The 23,506-nt window shown below is 43.9% G+C and overlaps 1 protein-coding gene across 2 annotated transcripts; it reads right to left on the reverse strand.

Moving 5' to 3' along the window:
- Nucleotides 1-243: 243 nt before the first annotated feature.
- NIT2 (nitrilase family member 2) lies at nt 244-23,445 on the reverse strand. Of its 2 annotated transcripts, XM_007453198.1 has the most exons (11): nt 17,980-18,093; nt 17,184; nt 15,793-15,911; nt 13,895-14,015; nt 12,171-12,259; nt 7,786-7,879; nt 7,195-7,269; nt 6,020-6,098; nt 4,195-4,293; nt 1,471-1,526; nt 957-1,127 (listed from the first exon to the last, which is right to left on the reverse strand). In XM_007453198.1, exons 1-11 carry the CDS (start codon nt 18,091-18,093, stop codon nt 1,036-1,038), a joined length of 939 nt encoding a protein of 312 aa, XP_007453260.1. In that variant the 3' UTR covers nt 957-1,035. The 2 variants fall into 2 exon arrangements, with proteins under 2 accessions (XP_007453261.1, XP_007453260.1); XM_007453199.1 differs by lacking the exons at nt 17,184; nt 17,980-18,093 and adding an exon at nt 23,424-23,445 and having other exon boundaries at nt 244-1,127.
- Between the last annotated feature and the right edge of the window lie 61 nt (nt 23,446-23,506).

The raw sequence follows: 23,506 nt of genomic DNA on the forward strand, positions 1-23,506 counted from the left end.
AGTATGGCAAATATCTATATATACGTAAACAGTGGTGTGCTACAGTAGAATTGCACCAGCTCACAAGAGCCAATTGAGCACATCTATTCCCAGCTCTGTGTTTAGAGGTGTTACACTGATAGCTTGAATTTGGCAGTAAGTACACCACGGAAATTGGCAAATGCTACTACAAAATCGACTTCTTCTCAGACAGCTGGTCATTAAACATTTACCAACCCACCACTAGCTATAACATACATAAGCCTCAATGGAATTCTTAATTTTTAATTATGTAAAAGGATTCTGAAAACCACTAGGCTAAAAACTTACCTTTATTAAGCTAAAAGTGTTACTAGGGAAAAAAGAAAAAGAGACAGTCACCCCTATCAAGAAAATCTTTTGCAGAGACTCACACTTTAGTTACCTTGACCAAATTATGCTACTGCCATTCTCCCAGGGGGCTCATTATTGAAACAATGTTTCCCCTAAAACTAAGGGGGTCTTAAATAGTTAGCTCCTTCCTGAATTTGAAGAGCCCAAAGGCTGCTAGGAAAGGTGCTGCCATCTCCTCTAGCCAACACCAAGGATCCATCACCTTGCTTTCCATAGCTACTCACAGACCAAAAATGTAACTTTAAGGTACTGCTTAAAGAACAAGTTTTCTACGTAATGGATTCCAACTCCAACAATCAGATAAGAGGTTCATGACACAGATATATTCATATCTGGTGAATCAACCATTAAGGATACCAAGATCTGATACTTTTACTAATTGCTTTGAGATAACCTGAATATGGAAGACTTACAGCCATCCCCTTGCCTTCTGCTCGTCTATGCCAGACTGAGTCCTTTCTGACTATTTAATATGGTGTGGAGAATACCAGCATCAGTTGATGCTCCACCACCTCAACAGAGAGCTTCCCTATCCAGGAAGGGAAAAGGCTGAAATTAAAAAAAAAAAAAAAAAAAAGAATCTCCATTAAAGAATTCAGAAGGGAGTTGATTATGTTGTAGAAACATATCTTCCTGTTTCATGACACGTTGGAAACATAAACATTAGGGCTTTTTCGCCTCCACTGCATAGAGGTCTGAGCGCTTCTGGCTAAAAATGGGGATTTGCTGGCGTATTTCAGCCAACTTCTTCAGGTCTGCAAAAACAGAAAAGTGCACTATTAGTAAGATGTAATTCCTTATCGACCGACGGGAATTTCTTCCCCAAACACTATAAAAACAACCAGAGCCTCAGCAAGTAATTTGCTCACAGGCCTTGTCTGGAGGCACAGACAGCCTACAGGCACTGCCTGTAGTCATTTCAAACCAAACCAAGAAAACTCAGGCTGAGATACAGCCCCGGGGCTTGGCCAGAGAACCAAGGATAAATGAGGAGGGTGGGGCATAAAGGAGCCCAGGTGACAGGGTTTCACAGCTATGGAATCTGGCCTCAGAGAATGGGGACACCAGAGACCTAAACTGTGCCAGAGCTAATCTTACCTATGTCTGAATACACGATCGTTTCTTCAGTGCCAGCTTTGACAAGGACCTCCCCCCTGAAAAAGATTCAGGGGAAGAATGATTGGATTCTCTGATGTTTGCTGATATTCAGGGTCTCTCTGTTTTTCCTCCCCATCTCACAGGCCAAAGGGGAAGGAATCTGAGATTTAAAACAAGGAGGTAGGGGCATAAATTCCTGTTCTACCATTGAAGTAGCTCTGTGGCCTTGTGGCAAGTCATCTGGAATCTCCATTTCCTAAATCCATAAAGTGGAAATATGAGCTCTGTGAGGACTTGGTGAGAAAATTATGGAGTATATTTTGTAACCCACAAACTGCTAGGGAATGGTAATTATTCTAAGATGTGATGGAAGAAATTTTCACATAATGAGGTATGGGGAAGTCATTCTGGCTTATACATCACTTAACTTAAAACTTCATGCTAACTAGAACAGCCTGCCTTGTGGCCTATCACACATACATTGTACATCTGCTTTAACTATTAAAGAAAAGGGTGCACTGTCCAGAAGTAAAGAATGTTCGTTCTGAAGATGGAAATAAATGCCTCCCTTCCTGAGACATCAATGCTAATACTCTTTCTATATAAGGCTCCCTTCCCAAGCACCAAGGCCATACCACTTGCTGTATACATGCTGATCTTTTTTTTTTGAAATCTTGAAAGAATGTACACCTGTTGTGTTTGACATTCCTTGTTCTGACAAGATATAAAACTGTGCCGCAAACCATGCTTCTTCAGAATAGTTCCTCAGAGCTATGTGAGAGGCTGTCTCAAAGGCTACAGCCCTCAGTTTCGCTTGAATAAAACTCTTTTCTATTCCTATTATAGATTATTTATTATTTCTGTCGACGGATGTAAACATCTGGGAATAGAGACACCTATAACCAACAGGAAGCTCCATCTGTCCCCTCGTGAGTACATTCAAGACCCCTTTACAAGGGTAGTCTGGCTCTGTTTCTTCACACCTCCCAAGGCTGCTACCCAACCATGCAGATGGTGAGACTAGGCCTGGGCAGGGCCCGGATCTGCCTGGATCTCTGTTTTCATGCCTGTGATCCCTGGATCCCTATGTTAATGGCTTTCAGGTTTTGAGGGAAAGGTTTCAACCTATGGGGCCTGAGGTAGAAGTGGTAGAACCATGCCCTGGCAGGAACCCCACACTGGAAAGAGCAACACTCCATAAATCTGAGGAAAAGCTGATTTGGAAAACTCTTTCCAGCGCTGAGGCTCTTGGCCCAAAACAGAGCTTCAGAAACGTATCTGTGAAATGAAATTTCTCCAAAGCACAAAACAAAGTAATCTGATACAACAAACAATCTGACATAATAATTGGTTCCATCTACCAGATGGCCACAAATTTTTGGCACAGTGAGCTACAAACACCATCATTAATGCCATTTAACTGAATCCTTTTCTAGTCTCTTCTATTTCTTCCCCATTTGCCCTGGCATTCAAAGATCTCTATGTTAACCCCAGGCACCTATACCAACGCTGATATAAGCCAGAGGGCTCCCAAACCGCACGGGGGGAATTCTAAAAAGGAAGAAATAAAGGTAAATCTTATACAACTACTTTGTGTCAGAGCAGCCAGCTTGATCAATAACAGAGTTCATTAGGAGAACCAGCTGGGGAGCAGAGCTGCCCAAAAGGTCAGGAAGCTGGTCACTAACATCTGCAGAGGAACTTGAGTCAAGTTTAATTCTGAAGCCAACTCAATCCTTCCAGTCTTTCAATGCCTCCCAAATCCTAGCATGCAAGGGGCTCACTGGGACTGTCTCGCTGGTCACATCTTCCAAGGCCTTCCCCACTACACACTTTAATCTGTGGGTCCTGTAAAGTCAGCAGAGAGAAACTTTAGGAACCCCACAGTGACGTTTAAGCCTCTGCAGCCTTGTTACTGGTATATTTATCCTGAAATTGTAGAAAGACATATCTGTGTGTGTGTGCTTGTGTGTCTGTAATCATACAGACATATGAGAAGTAGTATGGAATAAATCTCAGTTCTGAATTCAAAAGTCTTGGATCCAAACACCAGTTCTAGCCACTTTATCCTGTAAACTTCAAGTCTACCATCTATAAACTGGGCTAAATAAAGATAAGTCCCTGAGAGTTCACATTGAGATAATGTGTGTGAAAGTACTATGTAAACTACACAAATGCCAGTAAGATATGTCTATTAACATATGTATATGTATCTGGGCAGACTTCCATGCTGGTTTCGCTAAGTAATAAAATGCGTTTCCCTCTCACAGAGGACAAGCTCACAGCTCCCCTTAATTCATCCCATCCTCCACTCTCCTCTAATCATTATGCAGGGAGCAAATCCTCAACCTGCAACTCATTCCTGCCCTAGGACCATTGACCCAGTCTAAATTTTAACCAAAAGCCAAGAGTTTGGGAGCCTCTTTTACTAAAACCACCCACCCGTGACTGCTGCCTTGTTTCCAAGTTCGGTTGACATTAAAAGTCACTTAGAAACTCAGAAGAGGGCTGAGGCCAAGCACTCAGTCAGGAGAGCAGGACCGTTTCTCTCTCACATGGTTTTCAAGTGGAAGCTTCTCTCACTGAGAGACCTGGAGACCTGGCAGGCATGTGGGGAGATGGGGGTGGAGGGAGGGGCGGGACCAGGCAGGAATCAGACAACCCACTTGCCCAAGTGCCATCTCCCGAGCTCCTCGTGAGCCTGTCCCTGTGTAGCCAACTCACCAAGGACTCACAACGGTGCTGTGTCCCCAGGCAACATAGGAGGCTTTGTCATCCCGGGCAGGAGATGCCGTGGCCACGTACACCTGATTATCAACAGCACTGTAGTTAATGGACAGAAAAGAGGTAAATTATACAGTGATTACATAGATCTGTGACTTTTTATCCTAAGTGTACAGATCCTTCTTTCAAAAACTAGGATAGGACAGGCTGGCTCAGATGTGGAAGAAACATCCAAAGCCACAGGACCCTCTCTTCAAAAACGATCTTATTGCATAAGCCAGTTCTCAACTAGAGCAATTCTGCCCACCAGGGGACATGTGCCAGTGTCTGGAGACATTTTTGACCGTCACAACTAAGGGACTGCTATTGGCAGCTAGTGGGTAGAGGCCAGGGGTGCTGCTAAACACCCTGCAATGCACAGGGCAGCTCCTACACCAAAGAGTCATCCAGCCCAAGATGTCAGTGCTGCCAAAGCCGAGAAACCCCGGCCTGAGCCAACCTGTAACATGTAAAGAGCAGAGCTTCTCTGGTTAATGCAGTCAAGGTGGCCAGAGAGAACAGACTTGCTCTGGGACAACACACCTTGCAGGGCTGCAGGGCCCTTCCATGCCAATGTGGCAGCCCCACTGTCTCAAATTAGGCAAGAATTTTGGGTGGCAGCCCGGGTGCACCAAAGCCACCTGACCCAGAGCCCTCTAGGCTCAATCAACAGATTCATGCCAGACCATCCCAGTCTCTCCCAAGCTTTTCTTCCTTTCAACAAGGCAGCGTTTATTAATAGTCATACATGTACCCCTACCCCACCTTCCATCACACAACCAGCCAAACACTTCTATATCTCCTTCCAATAAAAATTACCATCATCTCCAGACATGAGCTAGTGGCTACCCCTGGGCGGAGAGAAGAGAGTACTGACTGGGAAGGAGCAAAAGGGAGCATTGCAAGGCACTAGAAATGTTCAAGATGTTGATCTTGATCATAGGTTAATACATATGTAAAAACTCACTAACCTGTAAACTTAAAACTAGTACACTTTTCTGTAAGTATATAACACCTCACTTTAAAAATCTTTTAATGAAAAAAACTGTCATCTCTGACCAGCATTTGTTTTGCAGAGCACTTTACACAGTCACGCTCCTTTTCCCTTCCATGTTACACGCACCTCTGCCATCTGCCCTTCACCACTCCTCAGCCTCAGGGGACTAGGGAAACAGCAACTGTGAATGCACAACACAGCTGTGCAACGCTCAGGACTTAGAGGTTAGAAGAGCGAGAACTTATGACGAGTTTCTTGGCAGAGTGCCAAGACTAGCAGGCCACTATGGAGGACGGAGTAGGATAAACACCCAATCTGAGCAGCACAGGGTCCATGGAATGCAGACCACAAGTCTCTCCCTAGGGCTGTCAGGCTAAAATAACCCCTGCCTTTTCCTTGGCTTCAGACACATACATTCCACGGGTCTCCAATTCTCTGTAAAAGTTGTTGGCAACTGTATCAGAGACACCAATCCATGCCTGAACACAGAAGAATGAAATTGCTGCCCACCTGAGGCAGTGAATGCTCTTCGAAATTCAAAAATCACAGTCTCCAAAATCCATGAGACTGGTGCTGTGGCTTCTGAGGAGAAGGTGCCCTACACTAGAAGCCCTCCTTTTGGACTGGAAGATGAAAAGAGTCACCTTTTTGAACTGCATTTGGATGCCGGGGCATTCTGAGTCAGAGGCAGCATTCCATACGGGGAAGGTTGGTGCTTCCACCAAACTGGAAATGTTTCCACAAAGAAACACTGAGACTCCTGAAGGTGTGCTTGAGATGCTTTCTTACCGGCCTCGCTGAAGCAACTCCCAGTGGGCTGGTCCGGTGGTCAAATTAAAAGCTGCAGGATATACCAACAGCTGGCAGCCTTGGGGAGAGAAAGGCCAAAGAAGAGCAGATGCAGGTAGACACCCAACCACACTAGCCCCTCCCTCTATTCCTTACCCAGCAGGGACCAAACTCAAACTTCCCCAAGCATAAAAAGATTCAGCCAAGTCAGACAGGGTCAGCAGCATTAAGTATGGCTCTAAATTCCTCTAGACACACACACACAAAACACATACACACAAGAAAAGTGGTATTGACAACCAAAACCACAACATGTGACTTTGCTTTAAAAAAGTGGAGAACCTGTCATTCGAATTCCTCTCAGCATCATGTGGTCAGCTCCCATGGCCAAGGACCATGTTTTTGTGATGCTTGTCAATTGAAACGAGGGGCAGAGTAGGGGCTCTACTGCTTATTGTTAAGACTCAACTGAGACTGCCAACCCAGAGCCCTTGTGCCTCCACCTTCTGCTGAGCAGGAAGTCAAACTGTTTGCACCCACTTCACTTTCACCGACAGATAAATTGGAATCAGAGTATCTTTGGCAGTCTAGTAGGGATGCTAATATTTGTTGAGTACCATATGAGGAATTCTGTAAGTCCTCTCTCCTTAATCCTCACACTGTTCCTGTGGAGATGCATATTTTTCCAGAGATGAAGTAATTTACCCAAAGTATTGTGCCAATTAAGGGGAAGAGTTGGAACCAGAACCCACATCTTCTGATCTGACTTGGTGCTTCTCCAGGATGGTAGCACGCTCCTCTGGACCAAAATGTCACTGCTACATTTCAACTACCCAACATCTAGGACTAGTAAGTGGTGAAAGCCATGTGCACGCAGACCATTTCTACCGGGCCCCGAGTGACTCTTTCCAAACACAGTAGCAGGAAGGGCTCAAAGGGTAGAGCAGAGGTTTAGTTTAGGAGTATGGCTCCTCCCTCAGCTATGTGGTGTGTTAAATTACAACCCCAAAAAAAGATACTGTCCATACTCATGAGAAGTCTGAAAATTCATATGGAGGTAGAGAAATTAAGACCTCTCCTCCAGGTTTTCTGACCAAGGGTTCCCTCTACCCACAAAGACCAGCCCAAATTAAACCTCCAAGCATTTACACAACATAACTGTAGTGCTGCCTTACCTCTCTGTGCATAGATTTGTGCCAGCTCTGCAAAGCGGATGTCATAGCAGATGCCCAGGCCCACTCTGCAGTAAGCTGTTTTCCAAACAGAAAATATACAAACAAAAAGTTAAGCTCCTGCCTCATGGTGCAGCAGGGGAAAGCCTCCAAGATCTAATGATCACAAAACACTGACAGGAATACATTCATGCAGGGCCCATGGATGGAGAAAATGTATAAGCTTATTCCTGCCTGGACCTCACCTCGTGAAGACATCATTTACAACAGCAAAGCAGAGATGAGAAATTCGTTCTAACTGAATGCTTCTTATCTAAGTGGGAGGTGTTCAATCATGGCCTAATGGGTACAGGCCAGAAGCTATCATACTAATAAAAGGCTGTGACCAAATGGAAGAGCAAAATCATGTCAAGCCCTCAGTTCTCCACCCAGCCCCCCCTTTCTAGATCTCTGACCATTCTCTACCCTTCTCACTTCTGGCCTTTCAGTCAGGTTTTGTAAAGAGGCTGGGAAGGGAGAGAAGTGAAAAACATAGGACTACCTGATCCTCTTCTACAGGGACTGCTAAAAGAGGTGAATTTATCTGGTACGTACGAGTATCAAATGTAGAGAAACTATCACCAGGACTCAATGTTTTAGATTCTTGAAATGTGATTTTCCCAGGAACATCAATGTCAAACAGATGGAGCTGCATCACAAATAATGGATTCGGTTACCTCTTTTCTGCAGGGTTCATGGCAATAATAACAAACATCTTTCCATGGCCAGCAATGGGGGTGTTCTAAGATCAACTGTACAAACAGCACCCCCAGTCTGCCCACAACCCACCCCACAAGCTGACTGACATCATATCAAAATAATTTCTAACACAGGGAACTGGAAAAATGATGCTGTAAGTTTTATGACCCTTGCTTCCTTAGTGGTGTTCAAATCAACATCTAGATTTCTTATGGAAAGCAATTAATGTGCAGCTTTTTTACTCAATATAAATGCTAAGTGAAGACGTCTCAGAATCAGAATCAAACTGATACATTGGCAGAAGAGGTGGAGAGTGGGTGAGCAATCACAAATAGGTAAAATTTTGCAAACCCAATGCAGCAATATATTAAAAAGAAACACATCACTTCCAAATCGGATTTATTCAAGGAAAGCAAATGTGATTTAACATTAAAAAATCAATCAATGTGATTTACCACATGAACAAAATAAAGGGGAAAAGTCATATGATCATCCTAAGAGGTGCATGATGAGCATTTGGTAAACTTCTCCATCCATTCTTATTTAAAAAACAGAACAGAAAAACTCTTCTAGGAAGGGAACCTCCTTAATCTGATAAAGAATATCTGTAAAAAAAAAATCTAAGGAAACATCATATTTAATGGTGAAACATTAAAGCCCTTCTCCTATTGAGATCAGGAACAAGGTAAGTACACCTGCTATTCAACACTATACCAGAGGTCCTAACCAAAACAACAAGGCAAAGGAAAGGAATAAAAAGGATAAAGATTAGAAAGAAAAAATTAAAAGCCATTATTCTCAGATGATATAATTGTGTACCTAAGAAATGTCAAGGGAAATATACAGATGAATTATTAGAATGAATAAGTTTACACAAGGGTACTACATACAAGGTCAATATTTTAAAAATCTGTTCTACTTCTGTACACTAGCAAGAAACAGAAAATGAAAGGGCATCAAGAAATACCAATTAGGAATAAATCTAGTAAATGATATACAAGACTATACCCAAAAAACTATTAAAAAACTTTGAGAGAAATTAAAGAAAGCCTAAGTAAATGGAGAGAGAGATATATATCATATTCATGGCCTGGAAAACTCAATTCTGAAAACAAGCACTTTAAAGAGTTGGGTTAATAGCTCAATGCTGGGACTTCCCTGGTGGCTCAGTGGTTAAGAAGCGACCTGCCAATGCAGAGGACACGGGTTTGAGCCCTGGTCCAGGAAGATCCCAGGTGCCGCAGAACAACTAAGCCCATGCACCACAACTACTGAGCCCGCATGCCACAACTACTGAAACCCACACACCTAGAGCCCGTGCTCCGCAACAAGAGGAGCCACTGCGATGAGAAGCCTGCACAACGCAACAAAGAGTAAACCCCGTGCTCCGCAACTAGAGAAAGACTGCACACGGCAACGAAGACCCAACACAGCCAAAAACTTAATTAATTTAAAAGAAATACTTAACTAAAAAAAAAAGAAACATAGCTCAATGCTGGGTCCTCTTCCACTAATGGCAGAGTGGCTCCTATCAGACCAGCTTTCTCACAGATAACTATGAACTCTGGACAAAATAAAAAACAACTACTTAAAAGCACTTGAAAATAATCAGGCAGAAACCGAAGAGAAGTCAACACTTGGAAGAAGGGACTAGTTCTGTGTGAGTTTCCCATTTGTTTACAGCTTTTAGTTGGAGGCAAAGCCCCCAGCTGTTGCTAGGAGTGGTAGTGACAACTACCCACAATCATACCAGCTGAGGAACCAGAGAATAGTTTCATGGCAGGTGGAAAGTGAGGGGGAAATACTGAAAAGGAGAAAGCCAAAGAACAGCCCTAAATTTTACATATAAAATCTGTCCAAATCTCTGACTAATCAATGAACTAAAGATGTGTGGGGCAAACTCCAAGCAGCCCAGCTAAAGCTAAACAACTTTACAGTAGAACAGAGCAGCTGAAGTTGCTACCCACCTCACAAAGGAAAAAAGAGTTTGGTGTTTGAGTATGCCCAAATTAACTACTTGCTAAAATAAAAAATTCAACACTTTTCAGGGGAATGTAATAGAGGTTAGAATCTCAACAACATATAATCCAATATACAATCCAAATTACTAGATACACAAAGATATGACCCAAAGTCTTAAAGAAAAAAGCAGCAATGGAGCAGACCCCAGTAAGACCCAGATGTGATAATTATCAAAGACTTTAAAGCAGCTATTGAAACTAAGCTCAAGAGAGTAAAGAAAAATAAGCTCTTAATGCATAAACGAACAGGAAATACAGTAGGGAATAAAAGCTATGAAAAAGAATGAAATGAAAATTTTAGAACTAAAAAATTCAACATCTGAAATTTTTTAAAATTTCACTGGATTGATTTACAGGAGAGTGAAGATTACAGAAGAAAGACTCAGTGAATCTGAAGATGGGTCAATGGAAAATGCCCAATCTGAAGAAGACAGAGATAAAGCATTGAAAAACAAAACTAAAAAACAGAACCTGGTGACCTGGTTTGGTGAACAGTATCAAAACTGGAGTCCCATAAGAAGAGAATGGGACAGAAAAATATTTAACAAAATAATGCCCCCAAGTTTCCCAAATACAGTGAAAGACTTAAATTTTACAGATTCAAGAAACACAAAGCAGGACAAATACAAAGAAAACCATATCTAGGAATATAAGAGTCAAAATAGTGAGAACTAAAGATTGTGAAAAGACCTTAAAGGCAGGTAGAGAAAAACATGAATTGCATGCAGAAAAACAATACAAATTACCACTAACTTCATATCAGGGGTAAAAAAAAGAGGCTAGAAGATAACTGAATAATAACATCTTTCAAACTTCTGAGGAAAAAAAGAAAACTGTCAACCCAGAATTCTATTCCACCAAAAATCTTTTTTAAGAATAAAGGCGGGACTTCCCTGGTGGTCCAGTTGTTAAGAATCCGCCTTCCAATGCAGGGGACGCAGGTTTGACCCCCGGTCGGGGAAATAAAATCCCACATGTCGTGGGGCAACTAAGCCCCGTGCACTCTAGAGCCTGCACACCACAACTAGAGAGGAGCCTGCACGCCATAACGAAAGATGCCGCAATGAAGATCCCATGTGCCACAACTAAGACCTGACGCAGCCAAATAAATAAATATTTTTAAAAAAAGAATAAAGGCAAAGTAAAGGTATATCATAAATAAAAACTAAGATAATTCATAGCTAGCAGAGCCTCACTACAAAAATGCTAAAGGAGGTCTTTTTGTTTGAAGATAAACATACCAGACAGAACTAAGATCTTCAGGAAGAAAAGAAAAACACCAGAAATGTTAAGTATTTGGGTAAACACAAAATATTTCTCTCTTAATTTCTTTAAAATACACATGACTACTTAAATTAAAAATTAGTGTTTTGTGGGATTCATAATGTATATAGATGCAATATGTGTGAAAACCATACCATAAAGAAATGACCTATACGATTGCAAGGTTCTACATTTCACATGAAGAAATATATTATTAACTAAGTAGACTGTGACAATATAAGCGTGTATATTGTCACAGGGCAACAACTTAGGGGAAAAAAAGCAAACTACTACTCAACCCAAAAGAATGCAGGAAAAAGGAACAAAGGGGAAAAATAATTAAATGTCTATATGCTTAAAATCCAACCATATCAATAATTACATTAAATATAAATAGAGTAATCACTCCAGTTAAAAGGCAAAGATTGTCAGAATGAAAAAAAAAGCAAGACCCAACTACATGCTTTCTGCAAGAGAAGCATTTTAAATATAAAGAGACATATAGACTGAAAATAAAAGATTAGTAAAAGATGTACCACACAAGCAGTAAGTATAAGAAGGCTAGAGTGGCTATAGTAATATCAGAGCTAAACCTCAAGACAGAGTACTACAATGAAAAAAAAAAAAGAGAGAGACATATGATAAAAGAATCAATTTACCAAGAAGACTTAACAATCCTAAATGTATATGCATGCACTTCTACTGCAAAGATGTCAGCTCTCTCCAGAGTTGGATCACTGTATGTTCAATACCATCCTAATCAAAATTCCTGTAGGTTTTTCCTTGGCTGAAATCGATAGGCTGAGTCTACAATTTATATCAAAATGCCAAAAGCCAAGAATAGCCACCTGTGCCAACTAATCAAATGCCTGATGTGTGTACCATATGATGAGAGTTACTGGGAACTTCAAAGCAAATTCTCAGGAGGCAATGAGACTTGCCACATTCTCTACTTACCTTTCTGTGCTTTACCAGTAAAGTTCCATCAGGCCCAAACACAGCACAGGTATTATATAATTTCCCAGCATCCTCTTCAGGAATGGAACCTTTCATTGAGAGGAGAAACACACAAACACAGAAAACACTCTGAATAAAGCATTCTTTTATGATAACAGGACAAAGGCTTGATAAAGTTTACTATCTTCTTGGGTCCAACAATAAAGTTTACTATCTTCTAAGGGTTATTTAATCATGCTTTTTTCTTCTTGAATATGATTTTTCAGAGACCAACTTCAGAGTGTAGGTGAAATATAATTAGGTTAGATGCCAAAGAAAGGTTTCAAAAATAACCAAACTGTTTCTGAATTCAGCTTTGATCTTGAGCAACACTTCATCTGAAGCATTGGTGCAACTCGGGGAATTCACTGTTGCTCAACTTAAATTCACCAGGTCCTGCAACATAACTGTATCCAAAAAGGTCTTGAGGTGGGAATGTAAGCCAGTCTTTCCATCACTGAATATGGTTCTGTCTCTTCTTGCTTTGCCTTCTTTTCTCCTCCTCTTATTCATTTCTAATTCTTACTATATGATAATAGAGAAATAATTTTGTTTGCTATATTAAACAGTTTTATTGTATTTTTATTTAATCAAACAGAACACTTTATTTAAACAAAACCACATAAATAAAGCTACTTTTTAAAAACTGAAATATAGTTGATTTATAATATTATACTAGTTTCATGTGTACAACATTGTGATTCAATGTATTTTTTTGGATTTTACTCCATTTAAAGTTATTACAGGGGTTTCCCTGGTGGCGCGGTGGTTGGGAGTCCGCCTGCCGATGCAGGGGACGCGGGTTCGTGCCCTGGTTTGGGAGGATCCCACATGCCGCGGAGTGGCTGGGCCCGTGGGCTGTGGCCACTGGGCCCGCGCATCCGGGGCCTGTGCTCCACAACGGGAGAGGCCACAACAGTGAGGGGCCCACGTACCGCAAAAAAATAAATAAATAAAATAAAGTTATTACAAAATAATGGTTCTATTTATCTGTGCTGCACAATATATCCTTGTTGCTTATTTATTTTATACATAGTAGTTTATATCTCATAATCCTCCATCCTTATATTCCCGCTCCCCCCCTTCCCTCTCCCCACTGGTAACCACTAGTTTGTTCTCTCTGTGAGTCTGTTTCCATTTTGTTATATACATTCCTTTGTTTTCTTTTTTTAGATTCCACTTGTAAATGATAGCATTCAGTATTTGTCTTTCTCTGTCTGACTTAATTCACTAAGCCTAATACTCTAAGCTACCTTTGATGTATGCGGCCTCTTTATGGGAAAAAAAATAATCTTAACACTGTATTAATGAAAGACATTCAGATATGGCTTCTCTTTCCACCTGCCCCTGTACTTCCAACTCCTTCTCCAGAGAAAATCATCATCAGTTTGGTGTGTGTCCTTCTACAGTATTTACTATGTCTTACATACATAAATACATATACAAATATACAACCTTCTTTTGTGTGGGGCATTAATCTGTATGGAAGTACCTGTTCATTTCATATTAAACTTGCTCTTTTTCCACCAAACAGTGTGTCTCAAAGATCCTTCCGCATTCCTAAATACAGATCTACCTCATTCTTTTTGATAGCTAATTTGTATTCCACGATTTAAATGTAACAACAAAAGTTACTCAGACGTTTTTAATATTTAGGCCATTATACCTTGAGGGTAGGAAGTTACCTCCAATGACATATATGCTGCACTCCTTTGCTACTTCAGAAAGCTTCTGTGTGGAGTCACCAGGAATTTTCTCTGCATATTCAGGAAAATATTTCGTACCATATGGAGAATTAAAGCATTCCTAGAATAATGTTGGAAGAGAAAATGGGGAAAAAAACACCAAAACACCCAACTCACTTTAAAGTTCTGCTGTAAAAAGACATAGCTCTCAAAGGGGTAAAACACAGCTGATAAGAAAAACATGGACACCTCAGGGCTAAAGAGCCTGTGGCCACAGACAGGACTCGGCCCCTGACTCAGGTGGGGCTGAAGGAGACAAGTCAGCGTGCTGTCCCAAATCCTGGTCACCTTGGCAAAAGACCGCACTTGTCTCTCCCTGAGTCCACAGGAGAACTACGCCTTCCCAGCCTTGGGCACCCAGGCCCCACTACCACTGGGCTTACTCAGAGGACTTTGGGTGTTAGGATGACTCCATAGTCTCAGTACTATATTATTAACTATGTAAAGTAATAAAGCCTGTGTTTTTTAAAAATACAGAAGCTTTGGGCTTCCCTGGTGGCGCAGTGGTTGAGAGTCCGCCTGCAGATGCAGGGGACACGGGTTCGTGCCCCGGTCCGGGAGGATCCCACATGCCACGGGGCGGCTGGGCCCGTGAGCCGTGGCCGCTCAGCCTGCGCGTCCGGAGCCTGTGCTCCGCAAGGGGAGAGGCCGCAACAGTGAGAGGCCCGCGTACCACACACACACAAAAAAAAAACATACAGAAGGTTTGAAAGCCACAGAGGTTAGGGTGTTTCCTCATGTATAAAATGATCTATTTCTAAGCTCCCTTCCAGCACTATCATTCTGATCCTGCAAAATCTCTCACTCCCCTGAATATGTCTCAACAGCTCTGTGATGAAAGAAAAGCAAAACTACTAGATTTCGACTCGAGTTCATTCATTTTGCATTTACTGAGATTGCCTGTGCACCAGGCACTGTGCTAGGAAACCCAAAGCCGAGGATCACCAGCTTGTACAAAACACGTGTTAGGTAGAGGAGAATTCAAGTGCTTTCACTCCTGGCCTTTAGACTCTTTTACCCCTAGCAACTTAAACCAACAAGAACCCGTTATCAGGTGCAAGTACAGGTGAGTCGCATGGTGCAAAATTAAGATCTCGAGCTCCCTTGTTGAAGATTCCTACTCACTGGCCACGTTGTAATGGCCTGGAACCTAAAATAAAATACAAGGTAGCCCTGAAAATTCTCCAGTGTTTGCAAACGGCTGCCTCCTCCCCATAATGGGGTAGTGGGTGGTCGGGAATAGTTCTCCCACTGACCCCAGCAGGCCTCTGCCAGTAGATGCATGTCCTGACACGTACAGGACCTTCTCTGGGGCTGACCCTGTATTTGCTGACAAACAAATGTGGTGCAATCTTCGGCTGATTCTGTTCTAAAAGAGATGACGTAGGAGACAGATGCAGAGTCCTACTGGCTTACCACACTTTGGAAGATACCACAGACTTCCTAAATGTCTCTAACAATTTTCAGTTTTCAACAATTTTTTTAAATGCTGGAAGCATAGCGCTAAAATCAATACGTCCTGGTCCTGTAAAGACTTAAGTACACAAGGAAAGAAGGTAAATATCTGAGGCACTGAGTATTTTAGCTTTAGGTTAAGTCCCTCAGCCTACGAGGCTTCTGAACAGAGTAAGTGACCTAAAGTTAAAAACCTGTAAGCATGCTGGCACATCCTATCACAAAGACTCTTGCTAGGGTCATCTTCCAGACAAACATGGAACAATCCCGGGGCCCCAAAGGACCTTGCTGGACCGCAGGACACAGAAGGACAACCAGAGCTAGCGGACATTATTCTGCTGGGACAACAGTTCCCAGAAAGGGGTGGCTGCCTCCATACTTACTGGCAGAGAAACTATTTTGGCTCCCTGCTTTGCTGCCTCCCAGATAAGGCCACAGGCTCGAGTGAGGTTATCTGATTTGACGGAAGAAACTTGAAGCTGGATGAGGGCCAAGCGGAAAGCTGAGGATGAAGATAAAAGAAAACAGCTGTCAGAAGATCTGACCGCTGAATCACCTAGAGTAGCATTTCTCAATGGAAGGTTAATTTTGCCCCCCAGGGCATCTGGCAATGTCTGGAGACATTGTTGATGGTCACAGCTAATGCGGTGTTACTGTCATCTAGTGGGTAGAGGTCAGGGACACTGCCAAACGTGCCATAATGCACAGGACAGTCCCTGACAACAAAGAATTATCCAGTCCTAAATGTCAATAACACTGAGGTTGAGCAACCTTGAGACAGAGCCACATCTGTGGGCAAAGTCCATTCCAGGCACAAGAATCTGAAGTGAAGCAGGCAGGGCCAGCTTCTGCCTTACAAGTGAGAACGTGGCTTGAAGAAAGAAGACTAGGTCTGAGTACGCAACTATCCCTTATTATGTGACCTCCGGCCTCCAGTCTATCCCCAGTCCAGATGCTAAGCACCTCCCAGCGTAGCAGGTGAAATCCCTTTGGAAGTCTCTGCTCCACCGTGAGTTGGGGCAGAAGGCCCAAGGGAAGCGGACACGCCTGTCTCGACGTCCCCGTCACCAGCTGGGACACAGTGCACTGGTCCAGCTGCAGGTAGAGGGGGAACCTGGCAACCAGTGGGCTGCACATGTGCCTAGTCACAGGTCTGCACTCACCCCATGAATATTCCCATGCCCAAAGGAGCACAACATTAAGTAGCAAATGAAAAATACCATGAGAGGTTGAGAGAAACACTGTGGAAGGAAAACCGAACAGCGTTTTTTCCTGCTATCTGAACAAGCGGCTCCACATTTTCACTGGAGACTCAGTCCCACAAATTATGTGGCCAGCTCTGCCAACCAGACCTGCTGTCAGCCTTGGGGCAAGCAGGTCAGCGGCTCCTCCAGGCTTACTCCTTCCTTGAGGTAGTAGCCACACCCTACATTTGCTTTTCCTATAGAGTTCTCTTTTAGCTCTTACAGTAATCACCTTTTACTGGTTAATAGTCCTTTATATGAATTCTTTTCCTGTTCAAGTGACTGGTGTGGTTTCCAAGTCCTGCCTGGACCCTGATTGACAGTTTTTGCTTATGGTCTGACGAAAGGCTACATTAAAGGTTCCAAACCATGTCGTAACCCACAAAGCTTTGCAAAACTTCAGGAATTATCAGTAATGGCCTGGCCTCGCTTCCCTACCCGGCCTCGGCTGTGGAGTCTGAAATCCCACCATTAGTGACTTCTCTCTCTGGGTCTCTCCTGTAACTGTAAAGAGGCAACATCTGACAGACCCTAGCCTTTGATGAAGGCCTGTTTGGCTCAGGGTTAACCCCAAAAGAAGGAAAACTCAGATGTTCCATTCCTTGGTTTCTCCTAAATATACTGAGAGGAACTAAATTTAACCCGGAATGCAGTTTGTCAAATAGTTTCAAAGACTGGATGAAAATCAAACATGAAACAAAAGCTGGGATAATTACTTTGGGGCAAACAGCCTGAGCTGTCACTAAAACATCACAGACCAACTAAAGGTCTCCACTATAACTTAGAGGCTGGGTTGGTCTCTGCTTCTGAAGGAGGGTAAGATAAAGTCCACCATGGTTCTGTTGATGGCTTCCTTTCTCGCCCATCACACCCAGAAAGGCAGCTGTCCTGCACCAGGCTTGGGACTGCCCGACATGCTGCAAAGCACCCGCTCCACAGGGGGGCTGAAGCCGGACAATTCCACCACTGGGGAGTTCCCTGAGGCTGAGGACGAGATACTAGTCACTTCATCTCCTCAGCAGTAAAATGAAACTACTTTTCATTTTCAGGTCCCTGGCTATACTAATATTCATTGTATTCTAAAAATTAAGGACTTACCAAGGGGAACAAAGGATAAAATATCTTAACTGAAGGGACCAACATGGAAACAGCAGAAGGAACAGGCAGGTCCTTTACACATGGAAGCATCTGTGAGGTATCATTAACAGTATCTTGTAGATGAGGAAACAAGAAGCTTGCAGAGGAAAAGCTGCATGAAGCCAGTCAACAAAGTGAGTGGCACAGCCAGAAGCAAGCCAAAATCTGGACTGTAGACAGAATGAGTACCTTGTTTGTTTTTGGGTGGGTGGGGCTGAGGTCATGTAACTTGAAAACATTCCTCAAGGGAGTCAGATCAACACCACCCTCAATCCCACCAAGAACCACAGCTCTCAAGTCCATCAGCCTCTTCTGAAAGAGACAGTCACACTCAGAGGGAGGTGTGTAAAAGGACTTTTTTTTGTTTTTTTGACTGCGTTGGGTCTTCGTTGCTGTGCGCAGGTTTTCTCTAGGTGCAGCGAGCGGGGTCTTCTCTCGTTGCGAAGCACGGGCTCTAGGCGAGGGGGCTTCAGTAGTTGTGGCGCACGGGCTTAGTTGATCCGCGGCATGTGGGATCTTCCTGGACCAGGGATCGAATCTGCGTCCCCTGCATTGGCAGGTGGATTCTTAACCACTGCACCACCAGGGAAGTCCCTAAAAGGACTTCTATACCCTGATCCTGAGGGTTCATTCAGCCACCAACTTGCACTGCGCTCCAGGAGGTTGAAATGAAAAACAGAGAGCACTTCCACAAACCTTACCATCATGAGAGAGCCTCACTAGCCCTTGGTAGGAACAGTTTATGTCCATTTTATTTCCTTTTTTTTTTTAAGGTTTTCAAAATAGCATTTATTTCTTTAAAATGTCCATTTTAAAGGACAGGAAACTGAGGTCCAGAGAGATCAAATGACTTGTTGACATGGGCTGAGCCAAGGCTGTAATAAACCCGGTCTCCAGACTTTGTGCCTAGAGCACTCCACTGCCTCATGTAAAAGAATCAGGCAAAGACCTGGGAACAAACACAGCTAGAAACTCATCCCTGGGGCTGATCCAAAATGGGGAGGTGTAAGTAACATGTAATACCTAAACTGAAAGCTCAAAGTCCAGGTGCAGAAAAAACTTGCCCATTTTTTTTTTTTTTCTTTTCAAGAGAAGTGGGCATTCTGCAGTGGGTGTGAGGGGGGCTCACTGTGGAGCAAATTAATCAGTCCTCTTACCACAAAAGCACGAATCAAAGAAAACAGGTGCTTCATTTTCACCTGACACGGCTCAAACTACAAATAATCAGGGTTGGTGCCTTTGCAAAACTCACGTTCAAAACTGAATCAAACTACCACTGGCATTTTTCACAGAACTATAACAAAAAATTTCACAATTTGTATGGAAACACAAAAGACCCCAAATAGCCAAAGCAATCTTGAGAACGAAAAACAGAGCTGGAAGAATCAGGCTCTCTGACTTCAGACTATACTACAAAGCTACGGTAATCAAGACAGTATGGTACTGGCACAAAAACAGAAAGATAGATCAATGGAACAGGATAGAAAGTCCAGAGATAAACCCACGCACATATGGCCACGTTATCTTTGATAAAGGAGGCAGGAATGTACAGTGAAGAAAGGACAGCCTCTTCAATAAGTGGTGCTGGGAAAACTGGACAGGTACATGTAAAAGTATGAGATTAGATCACTCCCTAACACCATACACAAAAATAAGCTCAAAATGGATTAAAGACTTAAATGTAAGGCCAGAAACTATCAAACTCTTAGAGGAAAACATAGGCAGAACACTCTATGACATAAATCACAGCAAGATCCTTCTTGACCCACCTCCTAGAGAAATGGAAATAAAAACAAAAAGAAACAAATGGGACCTAATGAAACTTCAAAGCTTTTGCACAGCAAAGGAAACCATAAACAAGACCAAAAGACAACCCTCAGAATGGGAGAAAATATTTGCAAATGAAGCAACTGACAAAGGATTAATCTCCAAAATTTATAAGCAGCTCATGCAGCTCAATAACAAAAAAACAAACAACCCAATTCAAAAATGGACAGAAGACCTAAATAGACATTTCTCCAAAGAAGTCATACAGATTGCCAACAAACACATGAAAGAATGCTCAACATCATTAATCATTAGAGAAATGCAAATCAAAACTACAATGAGGTATCATCTCACACCAGTCAGAATGGCCATCATCAAAAAATCTAGAAACAATAAATGCTGGAGAGGGTGTGGAGAAAAGGGAACACTCTTGCACTGCTGGTGGGAATGTGAATTGGTTCAGCCACTATGGAGAACAGTATGGAGGTTCCTTAAAAAACTACAAATAGAACTACCATATGACCCAGCAATCCCACTACTAGGTATATACCCTGAGGAAACCAGAATTCAGAAAGAGTCATGTACCAAAATGTTCATTGCAGCTCTATTTACAATAGCCCGGAGATGGAAACAACCTAAGTGCCCGTCGTCGGATGAATGGATAAAGAAGATGTGGCACATATATACAATGGAATATTACTCAGCCATAAAAAGAAACGAAATTGAGCTATTTGTAATGAGGTGGATAGACCTAGAGTCTGTCATACAGAGTGAAGTAAGTCAGAAAGAGAAAGACAAATACCGTATGCTAACACATATATATGGAATTTAAGAAAAAAAAATGTCATGAAGAACCTAGGGGTAAGACAGGAATAAAGACACAGACCTAGTAGGGAATGGACTTGAGGATATGGGCAGTGGGTAGGGTAAGCTGTGACAAAGCGAGAGAGTGGCATGGACATATATACACTACCAAACGTAAAACAGATATAGTTAGTGGGAAGCAGCCGCATAGCACAGGGAGATCAGCTTGGTGCTTTGTGACCGCCTAGAGGGGTGGGATAGGGAGGGCGGGAGGGAGGGAGACGCAAGAGGGAAGAGATATGGGAACATATGTATATGTATAACTGATTCACTTTGTTATAAAGCAGAAACTAACACACCATTGTAAAGCAATTATACGCTTTGTGACCGCCTAGAGGGGTGGGATAGGGAGGGCGGGAGGGAGGGAGACGCAAGAGGGAAGAGATATGGGAACATATGCGTAACTGAATCACTTTGTTATAAAGCAGAAACTAACACACCATTGTAAAGCAATTATGCTCCAATAAAGATGTAAAAAAAAAAAACTCAATCTAAAACCTAGCAACAGTCTCCAAGAATCCCACGGAACAAAGTCTCACATTTGAAGAAGTATCATAATTACGGAAAGTGCACAGTCTTCGGGTCGCGGAGCGGGATCAGTGGTGAGAAACAGGAAAGACCAGAGAGAGGATGCGGAAGTGGCATTTTAAATGAGCACCTGCCCCCGCCCCTTCCTGCGCAGGTGAATCTAGAATAGGGGCGCCCGGAACGCTCCTGGAATCTCTGCCTTCCGTTTCACACAAGCCCAGTGGGACGCAAGGGGCGGGCCCTTCTGGCACGCAGGCCCAACTCTCCCGCGGCCCCGCAGGCCCTCCCGGAAGCCCGGAAGCTCCGACGTGCGCCGCGCTGGGCTCCGCGGCCTCCCCTCCCCGCCCTGCCCGCGCCCACCGGCCTCGCCGCTCGGGCCCCCAGCCCCGCCGCCACCGGAGCAAGGAAGGCCATGGGCGCGGCGGGGACTCGAGGCGGAGGCGAGGGGCTGAGCCGGCGAGACCGTGCGCCGGCGCCGCGCCCGAAGCCTCCCTCCGGCCCGAGCTCGGGCCGTGGGGCTACTTACCGGCCATGGCTCTGCCGGGAAGCACCACTGACACCGGAGCCCGAGCAGAGGTCTGTGGGCCACCGCGCCGGCGCCGCGAGGGGCGGTGCCGCAGCGTCCGAGGATCCGCCCCCGCCCCGCCCCGCCTCGCCTCCGGGTCCGCTGGCTCAGTGGAGAGGGTGTTCTTTCCAGCAAGCCTCAAACACGTATTAATCGCCCGCTGTTTATGTAACATCCTTGTAGTCAGGTCCTCGAAAGGCAAGGGACGACCAAAATCCGGGTGGTGCGCTAGTCAATGTTTAACAACCGGCCTCTTCGATTCTCAGCGAAAGAACTGAGCCTCTTGCTAGTTGCATCACCTCTGTGGCCAGGGGAAATACCAGAGGCTGATTGCCTTGGGCTATTTGAACAAGTCGCCTTGACGAGGATAGAATTATCTAGGTTAATTTAGGCACTCAAGACAACAGTGGGATTGGACTACAAGGCTGCTACTGATTGGGGAGGGGAAAAGAGAAACTGGGTTCAGATAGAATATCCTCAGCAACAATTCAGTCCTCTAATATGCTGAAATCTGCTAATAATGTTTCAGGATATTTGCATTTACTAGTCAGGATTGCTTTTTGTGTTTTGTGTGTTTGTGCTTTTGTCAGGCTTGGAGATCAAAGATCATAAGACGAATAAAGTTTGCTATTCTTAATGCTCTGGAATAAACTATATTGAAATGTATCTTAGTTTTTAAAAGGATACTATAAAAAACATTCTGGGGACAATTAGGGACATTTAAATATGAACTGGATATTTGATGCTTTAATGAATTTTGTGTGATAACTGTGATTATGCCAGACATTGTCTTCACTCTGAGGAGATGCATGCTGAAGTATTTAGGGGTGAAGTGTCAGAATGTCTGACTTGAAAATATGTGCTTATATAGAGATAAACCAAATATGGCAAAATGTTAATTATTAAATCTAGGAGGAGGATATATAGCTGTTCATGGTACTATTTTAAGACTTTTTAAAAGTTTAAATTTTAACTTTCATAATAAACTCAAGGGGAAATGCATAGCAATTATGGGTTTTTTGAAGCTTTAACAGACTATCTGGACCTGGCTTGGCAGCAGAAAGATCTTTAATAACCTTTTAAATTCTGCTATACTTATAGCCTTTTGAGGTTCCTTATTCAATATTAGCCTCTTACAATCTGTAAAAAAAAAAAAAAAAAAAAAAGCTTGGTGCTTTGTGACCGCCTAGAGGGGTGGGATAGGGAGGGCGGGAGGGAGGGAGACGCAAGAGGGAAGAGATATGGGAACATATGCGTAACTGAATCACTTTGTTATAAAGCAGAAACTAACACACCATTGTAAAGCAATTATGCTCCAATAAAGATGTAAAAAAAAAAAACTCAATCTAAAACCTAGCAACAGTCTCCAAGAATCCCACGGAACAAAGTCTCACATTTGAAGAAGTATCATAATTACGGAAAGTGCACAGTCTTCGGGTCGCGGAGCGGGATCAGTGGTGAGAAACAGGAAAGACCAGAGAGAGGATGCGGAAGTGGCATTTTAAATGAGCACCTGCCCCCGCCCCTTCCTGCGCAGGTGAATCTAGAATAGGGGCGCCCGGAACGCTCCTGGAATCTCTGCCTTCCGTTTCACACAAGCCCAGTGGGACGCAAGGGGCGGGCCCTTCTGGCACGCAGGCCCAACTCTCCCGCGGCCCCGCAGGCCCTCCCGGAAGCCCGGAAGCTCCGACGTGCGCCGCGCTGGGCTCCGCGGCCTCCCCTCCCCGCCCTGCCCGCGCCCACCGGCCTCGCCGCTCGGGCCCCCAGCCCCGCCGCCACCGGAGCAAGGAAGGCCATGGGCGCGGCGGGGACTCGAGGCGGAGGCGAGGGGCTGAGCCGGCGAGACCGTGCGCCGGCGCCGCGCCCGAAGCCTCCCTCCGGCCCGAGCTCGGGCCGTGGGGCTACTTACCGGCCATGGCTCTGCCGGGAAGCACCACTGACACCGGAGCCCGAGCAGAGGTCTGTGGGCCACCGCGCCGGCGCCGCGAGGGG

The sequence above is a fragment of the Lipotes vexillifer genome, unplaced genomic scaffold, assembly GCF_000442215.2.
Source record: "Lipotes vexillifer unplaced genomic scaffold, Lipotes_vexillifer_v1.1 scaffold963, whole genome shotgun sequence".
In the NCBI taxonomy this organism is placed as follows: domain Eukaryota; kingdom Metazoa; phylum Chordata; class Mammalia; order Artiodactyla; family Lipotidae; genus Lipotes; species Lipotes vexillifer.

Coding starts and splice junctions, on each gene's coding strand:
- NIT2 (XM_007453198.1), bottom strand. CDS start 18,093: ATGGACTTGAGAGCTGTGGTTCTTGGTGGGATTGAGGGTGGTGTTGAT. Junction 14,016..15,792: donor CCAAAATAGTTTCTCTGCCA/GTAAGTATGGAG, acceptor ACATTATTCTAG/GAATGCTTTAATTCTCCATA. Junction 4,294..6,019: donor GAGTTGCTTCAGCGAGGCCG/GTAAGAAAGCAT, acceptor CATTAACTACAG/TGCTGTTGATAATCAGGTGT.